Genomic DNA, 16,105 nt, shown 5'->3' with positions numbered 1-16,105 from the left:
TCAGCAACTGTTACGTATTCTGACAAACTAAAGAGATTATTTTCTTAGTTCTGGGCAGCATTTGTCATTTCTCAGTGTTATGAAAGGTTAAATGATACAGATACTTTCTTCTGATTCCAGATCTTCTGGGCTTATCACGTGATTAACATTCTGCAGCAAATAACTTTTGTGTTGTACACTACAGAGGAAGTGTTTCTTTTTGTTTCTTTAACAGAGGTAGGCAGAAAATTTTATATCTAAGTCTGTGTCTCTGTTTATCCTATAGGTGCTGGAGAAAAAGTTTAAAGATTTTGTAAATGAGATTAAACCTCTGGGACATTCCAAAGTTCTCTCCTTAAATGAATTAGCATCTAAGCTAGAGAAGGATGGCCACAGCAAGACAGATATTATCCAGAAAAGAACAAAGCAAATTAACGAGATGTGGGAGAAACTGTGCCATGCCATCCAGATGAGGACAGAGGTAGGAAATGCATTGAAACTGGAGCATTTAATTCCCTGCATTTTCATACATCCTTCTTCCTTTCCCAAACCAATGCATTGCCAATGTAGAAACACAAAGATAAGAGTAATGGGTATATTCTGTTCTCTTTCTTCTTGAACCATTTCTGTTTATAGCCACTGCTTTCCCTGCTGTTGCTGCCAAGATTATACATAGATATAATCTATGTAAGATACCTAACGTCCTGCTGGTATACTATTTACCTAAATTCACTACTAGATCCAATTTCTGTAAACACTAAGCTAACATATTGGTTTACCACCACTTACAGGAGGCCAAGTCTAGCACTCAGTGGACTCTTTTTTTCTTTCTTCTTTTTTAATTAATTCAGCTCATTAAATAAGGGGGGAACTGTCTATATATTTTTTACTGGGTCAATGAGTTGAAGTCAAACAAGGGAAATAAGAGAAAGTGTGATAGAGAATGCAGGGACAAGACCTTTACCTTTTGGCAGCAGTTAGCTGTAAAATCAATTCACAACATCCTGTGAAACAGCAGTCTCAGATGTATTTAGAAAAGCAGAAAGGGCAATTAAATTCAACTTTTTAAGTTGGCTTAAGGAAAACATAAAATGTCAGATGTCCTCAGCTCTTTTCACTACTGTTACACATTTTGAATATGGAGTAGTTGTAGCTCACTATAGTCTATTTCACTATGCCATGAAGTTAATGCGTGACAATTGTTAACATAAACATTGAAACAGCTTTAGAATATTTTAAATTCTAATTTCAGAAAACTTAATCTCCACCCAACTCACCTTATTTTCACTGCAATATATGTCTTTATTCCAAGCAAGTTTTCTGGGACCATTTCTGCACTTGAGAGGGCAATTTCTGCTTTCCATCCTACATGGGAATAAATTTGATACATCTTTGGATACACCTTTTTCTTTCCATTGAGAAAGAGAACTTGTGAAATTAGATGACTTAATTGGGAAGGTGTTTCACTTCTGCTTGTATTCTGCATTAGGACATGATACTAGGGTCACTTGTTTTTGCACTGCAGACATGATATATTGTATTACCATTAAAATTTTTCTTTATTTTAGAATCTGAGAGCAGCCCAGCAAGTTCATCAGTATGATCATGATGTGGATGAAGTAAAGGGCTGGATGCAGGAGAAGGAGGCTGTGGTGGACATAGATGATTATGGATATGATCTTCCAGGTGTACAGACTCTTCTGAGCCAGCTTGAAGGAGTAGAGGTGAGGGTGTATCTATCATGAAACAGCAGCAGAAAAGCATAAAAAAAAAAAATAAGTGCACATCAATGCCTGATGTGAAATACTCTCTTGTTGGCAGAACAAAAGATAAATTTATTCCACTCTGAAATATCCTTTGTGCCTCATGGAAGGGGTCTTTTCCTCCCATTTTTACCTTTTTATATCAAATTATTACTACTTTTGCTGCTCAGGATAAATTTATTTAAAGCTTATTCCAAACTGTTGTTATAATTGCAAAGTTGTTATTTGAACCATAAGAGGAGACTTCAGCTCTGTAGTTACCAAAATAAGCAGCATGTCATATTTAAAGAAGATTTTTTGATGTTTGATGAATGTTAGAAGGCACCAGGGGAAAAACCTGTACAGAGTTATGTTTCCAGCCTCCTCACAGCCAGTGTATAGAAAAGATACGAACTGTTCTTAAAATTTGCTTTTGACAGATGTAAGTAGGGACTTAGTCTTACAATCCATTCTGTTTTTGTTCCAGAGAGATCTAGGAGCCATTATGAAAGAGCTGGAACGGATTCGAGGAGAAGCCTGGCACCTCAGCTGCACATACCCACAACTCAAGGAAAACATTATGGAGAGACTCACAGATGTGGATGAGTGCTGGAGAAACCTGGATAAGAAGTTTCTGGAGAGAAAGGCGAGACTGAGCCAGGCAGAACAAGTCCAGCTCTACTTCAATGACTGCAGGGAGCTAATGTATGTGTTGGCTCCTTGAGTTTGTCTGCAGGCCTTATTTCTGGTCTCCCCCATTTGGGATTTTCTAAATTATGCCTTTGGTTATTTGACCCCTGTTCCAAGTGTTCTACAACTTGCTTGCAGATTTCTTTGAATAATAATACATAGCATCTTCTCAACAGCATTTCACGGAACTGACCACACATCAGAGGGACCGTGTCACTCCACTTCAGCGCAGTGTTTACAATAAGCCCATACTTTTAGCCTATTTCCTAGACATCTTGAAAATCGAGTCACTCTGAACAGTTTTAATTTCAATAAAATACACCTTTGATTTGGCAGGAAGGTGGGAGAGTCTCTGCTACATATTCAAGTAATTTATTCCTATACAGACATCAGAGCTTGCTTTTCTAAGAATGAAAGCATCCATATTAAAGATAACCTTCTAGAATCGCTTAACACCTGTTCAAGTATTGAAAGTGTTTTACCCACATTTATTTAATCCTACTGCCCATATGCATATACCGTTCTGTCCATTTTCATGAGGTGTCAGGTTTTTTGCAAGAACTCAGTTACCTTTTTTTTCTTTTTACATCTGAATTAGAATGAAACTGAATGATAAAAGCATCTACAAAACATACCTTTTAATGTTGAGTTAAATTGTTTAAATTAACCTTTGTAAGTATGTGTAAGTATAGGTCTAGTGTAAAAACTGAAATAACTAATAGAATGTGGCATTCTTCTATACTTGAAGTGGCAGTTGAATATTAAAATACATTTTATCATTTTAGTGTAATTTTCATCAAAAATGATACATTTTCTCAGAATATTTTTAAAGTAGCCTTTCCCAAAGAAGAAATATGGGAAATTTTAATTTATTGTGATTAATGAAAGAGTTAAGTCGTGAAGAAGTAGAAATCGAAATGCAATGAAGTGGTTACCACTGACTATTGGGCATTTATTATGATAAGGTATAGATCCAGAGGTTAGGTAAATCAAGAATCATGTGTTTATGTTAGTTGAAGCAAACAAGATTCATATTCCTTCAATTTTACACTTTTTCCTTTTTTTTTTTTTTTTTTTTTTTTTGGTAGGGCATGGGCCAATGAGATGCATGCATTAGTGATATCTGAAGAACTAGCAAATGATGTCCTGGGAGCTGAACTGCTTATCAAACGTCATGAGGAATACAAGCGTGAGATAGAGAAGCAGTGGCTAAAATATGAAGAAATACAGCGGGCAGGAGATGACCTAATGAGGAATGGACATTTCATGTCTGTGGAGGTGTGCTGATAAGTTAAATATTCTACAAATGAAACCGATCAAAGAAGTCATATTAAATAGGCAGAGTTTGCAGCTTAGTCTGTTTTTCAGAACAAAATACCAAAAGGGACAACAGCAAGCATTTCTCTACTATTAAAAGCTGCAGACTTTATGTAAAATGTGGCAAAAAAAAAACCAACCAACCAACAAACAAACAAAAAACCAACCTTTTAAAATTCTTCTTGCTTTACTGAAAAACTGATTTTGAGGCTAACCATAAAAGAATAGTCACTGGCTATTTGGGGCAGTAGGTAATGCTATTCCACGGAAAAGATAAGCCACATCAGATTTTGGCATCTAGCTACACAAAAACTAGAATAAAATACATCACATAGCAATCAGCCATAGGGTGTGGTCTCTGAAAATATGTAATTCTTCAGAAATTTTATAAAGCCAGAGGGGCAAGAACATTAAAATTTCTGTGAGATGGTTCTCTATGTATCTTTAAACTTTGGTGGTGATTCCAAGCTAGTCTTGATGCCATCAGTAGATCAGGAAATCACAGTAAAACATCTTGGGTTGTATGCAACATTACATTACTTCTGCTGTAGAATTGAAGACTCTCAATTGTTATAATGTCATAAATTGTTGGATTTGTTGAGTCATCGAGGTTCTCACTAGTTCTAGAATACAATTCCCTGGCATAAAGTTTCATCATGGAAAAATGTAGAGCAGAATATTGGTCATACAGGAAAATGCGTACAATTACAATACATAATTATGCAGCATGTAAGCTAAATTATCTCAATTAAAAAAAAATTAGGACTCAAATTTTCTTTCTAAATTATGTTACCACCATAACATTATCTAGAGGTCATCTTTTCCAGATCTTGAGGCTAAATTATCTGCTAGTTGGCTGTCAAATGAAAGTCCAATTGGATCTTTTACCTCACGGCATTGCAAATGTTTTTTTTTTAGATTGAAGAAAAGCTGCTAGAGCTGTCAGAGCTGATGAAGAAAGTAAAGGAGAGCTGGAACATGAGGAAAGAGTTGTATGAAGAAAACTGGGAGATTCAATTGCTCCGCAGAGAGTTAGAACAAGCAGAAGCATGGCTGGCTGCCAAGGAGAGCTTTCTTTCAGACCCGAGCTATGGGGTGAGTAAGGACAGTGTTACAGTGTCGAAATGCCTCCTAGAACATACTGACTGCTAGGAGCATATGCTAGCTCAACTCTGAAATTAAACCAATCTAAAGAGCAATGCAGCCTTGAGATTACAGGGGGCGGGATTTTGGTGCTGTTACAGAAGGGAGCCTGAGTCAGGCGCTGAGGTTTACATGATGGTGAGCTTCAGGAGGTGGTGGCTTCCAGGGGTTGATAGAAGACTGGGAAGAATTGCATCCCATTTCTTCTTGACATAGTAAGAAATCTTACAGAAGTACCAACTTCCCTGTCATGGAGAGAACCTGCTTTGAAAGGAAAAAAACTCCCCACCTCCTGTTGGGGCTGTAGAATATTTTGCACAGATGGCTGATAGTTAGCGTACGAGTTTTTATTTGAAGACCAGCATCCATATATATTTTTTTTTCTATTTATTGACTATCTTTTAATAATTCTGAAGATGGGAAAGCACCATCATAAACTGAGATATTCCAGTACAAGGAAAGAGCAAGGCAGAGATTTAAGATGCATGTTGTTACAAGGGAGAAACAAAGTGCATCTAGCTCAAACTAAAATCCAAGTACTTGATCTGTATGTAAACGGTTACAGTTGAAAGCCATGATACCACTTGGCTTCAGTGGAAAAAAGAAGGTTGTTTCTTGAGTTCTTTTTCTCACATACAGCTGCCAGACTGCAAGCTGTAAAAAAAAAAAAAAAAAAAATTCCATTAGACTTGAGTTTCAACTTCTGTATCTGTTCATTTTTTCCACTCAGGATTCTGTGTCTGAAGTAGAGGAACTACTGAAGAAACATCGTGACTTTGAGAACATGCTTGCAGCTCAGGAGGAGAAATTTGCTCAGCTCAGCAGGAAAACTAAGGTAAAAAGTAGGAGGCTGATTAGCTGCATCTGAGACAGTATGATCTGGAATCTTAGATATCTGGAGTCGGTCATTCCATGTAAGAATACTCATTGCTTCTACAGCAATCTTAGAGAAGCAGTGGCATGGTTTCTCTAGAGGTTATTAAAGTCTCTAGCTCAGAGTATAGCAAATAAATTTAGTTCTAATGGTTAGAATGCCAGTGAAGGTATAGTCCTTAGAATTTAGTGCAAGAAGGGAGTGCATTTGAAAAACATTCATGCTTAAAATAAAAGCTTCTCTGGACAGTGCCCATGAGTATACTTACACAGGTAATTTAAAAAATGTAATGTTTATGTCCTACAGAGGGAGATGAATCTTCTGAAACAGACAGATGCAGAAGAAAGTGAGCAGAAAGATAAAGGCAAAATTGTACGGGTTCCTTCTCTGAAAAGAAAAACATCTGACAAAAGGAATCCACCACCAAAAGTGATAGAGATAAGGAACACAAAGCCAGTGCAATCTGTGCAACCACCACTCCTGTCCTGGACTCCACTTGAAACAATTTTCTCCCCAGTTGAAAAGCCTGTGGTAGCATTCCAACAATTTGCTTCTGGGAAAGTCCCCGAGGTGCTGAGCAGCAAAAAAACAGAAATGAAACCTGAGAGGAGACTCAGTGAGATTATCACTCCACCTACACCAAAGACAGTGGACCCACAAGCTACATCTTTGGCGCATCACACTTCTTTAACCTCTCCTTTATCTCCTACCTCCATAAGCCTGCAACGCAGCAACAATTTCTCAGAATCATATGCCATGGGCCTTGTATCACCTCAAGAAAAAAGTGTTGAAAGCTCCTCCTCCAACCTGCAAACAAAATTAACAGCAACATCACCCAAGCCTGACCAGAATTCATTAGATAAATCATCAGATTTACCGCTGTCTAGGTCCTTGCCAGAGACATTGGAGACTGCATCTTCGGTAAGTTCCCTGGGATTCTTGTCTCCTCACAAAACTGCTAACCTGTGCTAGTTCAAATAATGAAATATAGAAAATTCTGCAAGAAAATCCTTTACAATCAATATGTTTTCCAAAAATATTAAGCAGATACATACAGCTTAAAAGCATTTTTAATTTGCTCAGCTTTGCAGCTTAGGGCTTGACACCAGCATGGGTTTCTGGTTTTCATTCCCAACTTAGAGGCTATTCATACTGCTGGACATTTAGCAGAACACTTAACAAGAGGTGCTACCTCAGAAAGAGACAAAGCTGCTGATTTATTCATGACATCTTGCCTTTCCATGAGCATCTCCATGCTGAGTGCCCAATGAGTTTAGAAGTTACAGAGAAGCAGGACTGGGTAGCACGTTTGCCCAGAGCTGATCAGCTGGTGCAAGTCTAGAACCAGAAGCTCCTAGTTCCTCACCCAGGCAGGAAATTTACTGTTAACTCATAGATGGGTAAAAGTTGTTCCCTTCCCCTTTGCACTTTATAAGAGGAATGTGTTGCTCACATACCCAAGTATACCAGTGCAACACTACAGATTGGTGTAACTCATCATTATTGCAAGGGTGTAATTAATTCTTTGGCAATTTAAGTTGTAAATTGCATTTAGTAATATCAAAATAACATTCAAAGGTAATAAAATTTATTTTCTGTAATGGATTTTTTATTAATCATGCTATCACAGTCAAAACACTGAATGGCTCTTGGTCACGTAATGTTTGGATGTCAAATAGAGCACTTGTATTGTAAGGATATCATCTCTGTCCCTTGTAAACAGGATGACAATACCCTTTATTCTGAATAATAATACTAATTTACACCTCCAAATGGTAATCTACCTCCAAATTTGGTTGACCAAGTAAGAGAGTCCAGGACCTCCAGATAATAATCCAGGTTGAAAGCCAGCTTGCCGTTCCAGGTAGGCAAATGACTGGATTTCAAAAGGAAACATTAATTTCATAATAAACTGTGATAAATTCCCTGAGCATATTGTTCTAGGGACATACGGATTCTCTTTACGTAAGCAGCAAATGAGATGTGGTTACAAACTAGAAAGGATTCCTGGCTGCATCGTGAACAAAAAGGCTAGAGGCAGCAAAGACCAATTTCTCTGTGTGGAATTTACCTTTTATAGCTTCAAAATTTGCAACATCTTCAAGGGCTTTTAAAAAGTTTAACAGAAGTGTTCTTGTCTCAGGTTTCTGCAAGTCTCCAGCATATGGAGGGGTTCCTAGAAAAGAGAGACCAGCTTCTTCCAGGACGGCGACAGGTAGAAAAAAATGCCTCCACTCTGGTTTAATTCACCTTTCCTTGAGTTACAGTCCAGATCAGGTCAGACTTCTTCAGGATAAAACTATGCTGAAGAGGAGAGCAGGACTGTAGGTTTAAATCAGTTACTGTTAAAGAAGAGTCCACTGATTTCATTAGTACCTGATTCTGTCCTTAACAGAGACAATGTCATTGTGCCTGTCATAGGAATCATGCAGAACAGGGTCTGTCTATCCATAATAAATCAGATATCCATGGTAAACCAGAAACATGAATGAAGGTCCCCTTCAACAAGCTTCATGATCCTGTATCAGCATGTGATGGTTTGTTGGCAGAGGAAGCTCCAACTCCCATGCTTTCAGTGATTGTAGCTTCTAACTTACTAGAAAAGAAAAAAGATTTCAGTTCATTTTTGGAAGTTGTGCTTTGTTTAATCTAGAGTTGAATGACACTGAAATCAGAATTCTTATCCTGGGAAGGAATAATAGGTCAGTAAGATAATGATCATAACAGGACAGGAAGTTTCCTAATATTTATCACCAGTCTGTAGACATCTGAGCGTTTACTGAAGTATTGCATGTAAGCAGGTAGCCTTGGATTGTTTGTCCCATAGAATATTTCCTCTGACACTTTTTAACTTGAAATCTCTCTTTTAAAAATTGAAGCTGCTATGGATTTCATCATCTGGAAATGAAATCTAGTTATTCTACTCCTTTGAACACACCAAATTTAGTCTGCTCTGATACTGAACTTCCATCTTACTGAAAAACTGTGACGTATCTTCCTTACCATGTTTTCCTTCCTTTTCTCTGAATCACCAAATTAGTCAACTTGATTTACTGTGATTAACTGATACAACAAAATAAGAATACATACATGTAATAGGAGCTTTGGAATTTGGAAGATTACAGACACTAGACTGACCTTTCACTGGTACAGAGTTGGAGTAAGAGATAGTTGTTTTTGCATAGTGTTCAGTAGCATTTTGCAGGTGATTGTCTAGGAAATGAACTAAAATTTGGCAACCGTGTCAGAGTGAAATGAAATATTTCAAACTGAACTGTGACCAGCAGGAATGGCCTGGTTCCAGTTAGGAAAATGAAGTGAGCCTGTTAGTGTCCAAAAGTAGACCAAGATTTAATAACACATCTCTCAAAGTTGTTGCTGACTACAACATGGTGTAGAAGTTCCTTGAGCTGTACTGTATCATTTGTTGGGTCCTGATTCACGGAACCCTTTACTGAATCATCACAACAGTAACTACAACAGGCTGTGGTTTTTTAGGAGGTAATCATGACAAAGAGAACTTCTGCATTCATAATCTGGCTCATCTCCTGGCTTACTGTGGAAGCTGCCCAAAGAAGATTTCACTACTGAAATTAAATATGTTGCTAATCATTGGATTTTATTATTATTTTTCTTATAGCCAGGTTCAAGGTCTTGGAAATCCTTCTATGTAAAACTCGATGGACTAAAGCTTGATTTCTACAATGATGAACAAGAAGCATCTAAGGTAATTTCTTTTTTGAATCTTTCTGGTATTCTGTGTGTTACATTTGCTTCATTTTTGGGCTAGGTGTAATCGGTTCTCTTACCAATGTTGGTTTTGTCAAATCCTGCAGTCGTTCAGTGATTACCAACTACAAGACTGAATAATAAGATTTCATAAGTTTTCAAACAGTCTTCAAATGAGATATCCGATTCAAATATCTGACTTCAAGATATAATGTGCCCACTATTCCTCTGTGGTTCTTCCTATTCATTGAGCTTGATCATAAAATTAGAAGCAAAAAAAGATACTATGGGTGCATAGTCAGCCTACACGTTGGTATAGAATTGAATCCCAGGAGAAAAGATACAACACATATTTTGTTATGATTCTGTCCTCCTTCAGAATATATCCACACTCCCGTCCCTCAGCATTGTTGGTGCCAAATGTGAGAGGCTGACAAACTACATCAGGAAGGAGAACACCTTCATGTTACGGTAAGTCTTATAGAGATGTGTGCTAATAAAAATCTACACAGCTATCCTGACTTGTTGCATTTGCCTACAGTCACCTAAGACTGTAGGAGCCATAACTGCAGTGTCTTATATTGCTTATCTCAGTCAAAAGTAAGACTAACTAGAATGTTCCCTCTCCTATCCCTTTTCACAGACTGAGAGATGGGGCAGAGTATTTCTTTTCAGCACCTTCTCCGATGCTGATGGAGAACTGGTTGCAGTCACTACAGAATAATATAGGTACGTTCTCATTTTATTCAAGAATTAATTGTGTTTCAGCAAGTGATGGTGAGAGAAAGAGAATGAGAGACTGTCCTTAGAATGGGGCATTTGGGGCCTTCCTTTTTGCATCCTTCAGACAGCAATACAAAGTTACCTGCCACCTTTTCAATGTAGCAACCTAGCAGGAGACTGCCCTGGGGTGACTTGCAAAGCAGTCCTGCAGTTGTAATGCATCCAGCATCAGGTTGATCCCAAAGAAGGGTATTACCCAACAGCCATAGCCATCATTTCAGTAAAGGGTTGCTTTGGATCTTGATCAACAGTTTTTCCTCTAAATCCACCAGGCAATGGCATACTGGAAAGGAAGCCAGAGCAACAATTCTAACGAGTTTCAGGGAAAATTGGTGTGGACCCAGAATTGGCTACACACTCCAAATTCTTCTTCTAACAACACTTTACTACCGTGTTTTTATCTGTGTTCTTTGACTCTGTAGGACATAGGAACAGACCAGATCCCACAGTGATGGTGAGACCTTTCACTCCAAGCACTGAGACCTCCCAGACAAGTTTATGGGACAGAGACTCTGCTGAAAGACTGACCAGCAAAACTACACTCCTGAGGTAGGGGGTTCTGTGCTGCAATGCTGAACAGACACCACCACTGTTTGTGCTTAGTTAGCAGCCACCTACAGAGGTAGATTGTCCTGAGATCCAAAAATCCTGCTTCTCTGTTGTTAATCTGGTAGAATACAGTATTCTTGAGTAGGATGATGCCTCATTTCACTTTGTTATTTATGATGTGCTACAGCCAATTTTCAAAACTGGGTTTCAATGAAGTCAGCTATATCGTGTCTGTGGTTAACAATTTAAAACTGGGAATCCCAGAGGAATTCTTTTATCACTTATTTTAGTCACTAATGTTATTGAAATGAAGTGTGTGACCTGAAAATTGGATTACCTTTATGCTCTGTGGAGACAAACATGTTCCAATAGATGAGAAAACCAGAGCAAGAATCCAAACTAGAAGCCTGCTATTTTTCCTTTGAATATTCTCTTCAGCAGGGTCTGAAAGGAATCCAGACTCTTATAGTAAGGAACAAAATCAGTTGTATGAAATTGCACTGTTTGAATACTTCAATCATGGACCATTTTGAGAACCTAAACACAGACACTGAAAACTCAGCTGGAGCCAAATTAGGAAATTTGGCCTGTAGGGTAAATCAGTTTATATTGCATTTAGAGGCTGTAAAAATCTTCTGGGCTGTGATATGAAACTCTAAACCCTCTGCAAGGTTTATTTATTTTTTTTTTTCCACTGCTGAGGTAGATGCCTAAGAGGTGCTTTGAATATACACAATGACTTAAACTCATCCAGATTGCCCCTAATTTTCTGGTGATGACTGTTGTTCATAGGAGAACACCATCTTTCAGAATCAAACCAGAGAAGGAATCTGCAGCTTTTTCCAGAAATTTAAAGGAAGATGGGATTGCAGTGACCCAAGCCTCCATCACCACTTTGAACCAAGAACAAAAGTGGTAATAGCACAAAACTGCCTTCATCTCTACTAGAAGCAGGAAGAGGAAACTAACATTTGCTTCAATGAAAAACAGACCCTTCACCACTGTATCTAACCTCTGCAAATGTATTCATAAGTTTTAATTTAATCACTACCTTTGGAACTTATTTTAATTAGGCATTAAATCTGGTAAAGTCATTAAATATAATTAAAAAGAACATCTGGGATACTTCTGTGGATACAACTTTGTCATTCACCCTATCACCTAAGTAATACATACTCCAAGTCACTTAATGGAAAAGGAGAGGGAACTTTAATCCAGACAGCTCACATGAAGTGACTGCCAGATGGAAGTTTGCCCATCTACCCTCTCAATTGGAACAAGCAGCAGAGCTGTATTTAGCAGCCTTTGTTCAGTGGCTAAGACTGAGGACCAGAGGTATAAAGACAAGGACCCACACTAGTCCTCTGATGCTGGCTAAACAAGATGTAGAGCCTGATGTAAAGGTGGAGAATCAAAAGAAAAGGAAAAAAAAAAAAAAAAAAAAAAAAAAAAAACAAAAAAAAACTAAACATGGTCTGAGGCAATTTTCTGCATAAAATGCCCTCTTTCCTTTCACAGTACCTTGCGTTGGAAAAAAGATGATAAGGGTATACTGAAAGAAATGATCATGCATCCACAATGGAGCATTTTTCAGAAGACCTGTCACTGTTTTCAGATATCGTACAGCAACAATTCAGGTGTCCATTGCTGCAGGCCTATAAGAGACTCCAGTTTTAAATTGCTGGAGCTTGATTTTGACAAATGAGAGGAACTAGATGCTGTCAGCTCTGTGCCTCCCTCCCAGGGCTCATTGGTCACACCAAATTGCATTACCGTGGCTTTGGATGAGATCTGACTTAAGACCTGCAACCTGATCACCAATCTCCATAGATGAACGATAATTGCACTTAAAAATTTGTCTCATCTTACAATGTTTTAATGCCCTAAATTTTGTCTTGAGGTGTTGATGTAAGGAACCCATCGAATGGGCAGTGCACAGTTAGCACAGCTTTAGTTGTCTGGTGCTCTGAGTGGAACTCTTCAAAATCATGGCAGCTGAACATAAGCATTAGTCTCATTCTATGATAGAAGAAAATCCCTTGGCAGTCACCTGTGTGTCTCTCCCAGGAAAAGGGCAAATGAAAGAGCACTTATTTCATAATGAAGTGAACTTTTCAGGGTTTGTCAGACTCTTCTAGGGAAGACATTCAACCTTCACACATTAGAAATTCAAAATACCGTGGGATTAAATTATTACACGTAAACCTTTCTTTCTGCACCTGCAAGCATACCAGTGCACTTCATGCTGTTCTAGTATAAATTGTTTTAAACAGCTGAAAATGGAAATGTTCATCAGATCCAGGTGGGTTGTAATGTTGTTGGTTAGCAAGCATGATGTTTTACTAAGAAAAAGGCACATTTGCAAAATTATTCTGCTATGCTATAAATAGTTAATATTTTCAACATTCATTTCTGCAATTGTTTCAGTGTTGCATTTACCACTATAATGATCAAATAGAGAGGCAATAATATATTTTGTCATTTGCCAGAGGCGTGGGAGGCCTTGAAAAAAAGTAGATTGTGATATGGAAGCCTGCCATTATTGTATGTTAATTGAAGAATAAGTGGCATCCACACCTACAGGTAAGCTAGGGCTCGTTAGTAATTACAGGGCAATATTTTAAAGCAAAGTATGGTGTAGTGTTTTTCCTCATAGGATAGATACAGTAGCCTGCTGATTTCATCAGCTGGATCACCCAGTCCTTGTGCTTTTACCAACTCTTCCCAAAGCAGAAGCCTCAGGTGCATGTGATATCAAAGGAGGACTCCATCCACCTCTGCTCAGCTCATTTCCTCATCCCTATAAAAACTACATTTCAAGTCCCGTGCCCCTACCTGCTCACTTAAGTCCTGGCACTTCAAAGTGCAGTGAGGAGGCACAAACCATCACTCTCCCCAAGGCATAGGCTGCTGTTGCTCAATAAGCAGCCAGTAACTGGCAACAATAGCTGTGGCTCTTGAACTGAGATGCATGTGAAATATTTCAACATTCTTTATTTCAGAGAATCTTTCCCTCCAGAAGCCACAAGGAGGGTTAGAAAAGATACATACCGTGATGTATGTCAGCAGTAGGAGGTCCTCCCTACAGAAGCACTGGAAGGAAGGGAATAACTTTGACTACAACTACAAGGAACCAGATAGGAACAAGCTGAAAAAAAAACTCATGTAGTTATCTGAGGCACAAAGATTGGTTTGGCTTTCCAATTTTAACCTGATTTTGCTCCATCCTTTGATATTTCTCTCCTTCTTTCTTCCTGCAAATGTTTTACTTTCAGGAACTGGTTTATACCCCATGAATGTAGGTTATATGTATATTTTTTGCTGACAATGTCATTGACATTGCTAAACCTGCTGCTTTCAGTATTCCCCTGGCTCATTCGAAGTTCTCCATGGATTTGTCATTCCACAGCATGCACTGATGAGTAGTTTATCATTGCAAGGAGTTATGGTTTTATGCTACTTTTATTACATGTACCAATTGATTAGTAATGAACGCTTGAAGCAGAAAGCTAAACCCATTGCCCAAAGCACCTTGCAGCTTTGAATAGACTATATGGGTATTAAGATTAAGAAAATGGGTCAGTAAGATGATGCCTTAGGAAAGCCAAGAGCTGCTGTTTCAATGAACATGATCAGCTGCTTACATACTATGTTACACAGGTTTGGTTGTTCTGGGAATGGGAGATTTTGGACCTGAAAAGAATGTTAGTTTTTCCTTCCACCACCCCTTTTGCCACCAATAAACCAGTGTGCAGATACACCAGGACTGCTTAGAGTCCCAGACCCTTTTTCACTGAATGGTGAGAACACAGTCAGTATGCTTTTAAAAATGTATTCTTGCCTGGAGCAAAGATGTGACTGCCAGTGCTTTTCCAGGAGAAGTCCAAGCTTGGAAGAAAGGCCTCTGGCATGAGACTGCTGGTGGCTTTTACTTTTCTTCCTCTGTGCCTCTGCCTGGATATGCAATAAGGTGATACAGCTGCAAGTTTCATCTTCATGCACTTATGGCTAAGAGGTATAATAAATAATGTAGGGAAGTGGCAGGCCTGCAATAGAAGCAGGGCATGAGTTTTTGTCTGGAGACCAAATGCTCTCTTGTCCGCAGGTTCACCCCTGCAATGGGCTTGTGGAGAGTTAAGTTTTATTTTTCTTGTTCTGAAACAGCTTTTTAACCAGTCAATCAGCAGATCCAGAGGGGAAGAGCATCTCAGCACACTCAGAACAGTCTGCAGATGAGCTGTGTCATCTGAGGTACCAACGCCAGCCTTGCTGTGCTGGGCTGAGCCAGGCACCATTGGACGCACCCCACAGAACCCTGCAGTGCCAGGTGGGGCTGCCGGAGCTGGGTCCCCACTTGTTAAGGTATGGCACAACCACGAGGAGTAACACTTTGTTGGGGCCTTATTTTCCACCTTCTTATCTCTGTTTCTGAGCCCTTCAAGAAAACCTAGCACAAGCAGGGGAGAAATTAGTTATTTTTCACCCAGGATAGTACAATGGCTAAGGCTTTTCCTTGTGAAGTGAAAGCTAAAGCTTCAGGTCCTTAGCTCCTCAGGTAAGGGTCCTGTTTTAGCTATTCTGAAGCATGGTTTTTGCTCTCCTTCGTCTCAACTAACTTTTCAGTGGGAGGAACGAAGAGTGCACGGCCCCAGATTTATGTAAACGCTTTTGGTGTGCGTGCAGCTCCTTGAGTTTAAATTCGTGCTGTGGCTTATTCCAATAGCAGCCAGTAAAGTGAGCAAATCACCATGCTTCTTGGCCAGTTTGGCCCTCTCTGTTGCTGCACCTCTACTGGAACTGTTTTCAGTAACAAAAAACAGTAACAAAAAGGGGTGCATTTTCACTTAGAGTTGATCTTTAGCTGTTTCTACGCGTTAAAAAAAACTTTTATAAAACTTACGGAGGTTGTTTTTATACATTTTATAGGGGCATATAGCAACAGGACAAGGGGAAATAGCTTCAAACTGGAAGAAGGAGCTAGACTAGATATTAGGAAGACATTCTTTACAGTGAGGATGGTGAGAGACTGGTACAGGTTGTCCAGCAAAGTGGTGGATGCCCTCCCTGGACGCATTCAAGGCCAGGCTGCATGGGGCTTTGAGCAACCCAGTCTAGGAGGAAATGTCCCTGCCTACAGCAGGGGATCTAGAACTAAATGATCTTAAAGGTTCCTTCCAACCTTATATTCTATGATTCTATTATTTTAAACTCATTGTTTAGTTGTTGATAATACTAAAGCTCAGTAAAAGGCAGGCTTCTCTACACGTTTAATCACTCAGAGTGAAATGGTGCAGTGTTC

General features: G+C 38.9%; 1 protein-coding gene across 1 annotated transcript in view; it reads left to right on the top strand.

Annotated features, from left to right (window-relative positions):
- SPTBN5 (spectrin beta, non-erythrocytic 5) overlaps window positions 1-11,931 on the top strand; it is an 88,993-nt gene extending 77,062 nt beyond the window's left edge. The window contains exons 55-67 of the mRNA XM_048949249.1: window positions 266-460; window positions 1,548-1,703; window positions 2,209-2,426; window positions 3,500-3,689; window positions 4,647-4,823; window positions 5,602-5,706; window positions 6,052-6,666; window positions 7,889-7,960; window positions 9,386-9,472; window positions 9,854-9,945; window positions 10,118-10,203; window positions 10,680-10,806; window positions 11,599-11,931. Of these exons, the coding sequence (XP_048805206.1) occupies window positions 266-460; window positions 1,548-1,703; window positions 2,209-2,426; window positions 3,500-3,689; window positions 4,647-4,823; window positions 5,602-5,706; window positions 6,052-6,666; window positions 7,889-7,960; window positions 9,386-9,472; window positions 9,854-9,945; window positions 10,118-10,203; window positions 10,680-10,806; window positions 11,599-11,725 (2,247 nt within the window). The 3' untranslated portion in view covers window positions 11,726-11,931. The remainder of the gene's footprint in view (window positions 1-265; window positions 461-1,547; window positions 1,704-2,208; window positions 2,427-3,499; window positions 3,690-4,646; window positions 4,824-5,601; window positions 5,707-6,051; window positions 6,667-7,888; window positions 7,961-9,385; window positions 9,473-9,853; window positions 9,946-10,117; window positions 10,204-10,679; window positions 10,807-11,598) is intronic.
- The last annotated feature ends 4,174 nt before the right edge of the window (window positions 11,932-16,105 follow it).

This window comes from Lagopus muta, chromosome 6, assembly GCF_023343835.1.
Source record: "Lagopus muta isolate bLagMut1 chromosome 6, bLagMut1 primary, whole genome shotgun sequence".
In the NCBI taxonomy this organism is placed as follows: domain Eukaryota; kingdom Metazoa; phylum Chordata; class Aves; order Galliformes; family Phasianidae; genus Lagopus; species Lagopus muta.
Note: the sequence above shows the minus strand (reverse complement) of the source record. Positions and strands in the feature narration are given on the sequence as shown.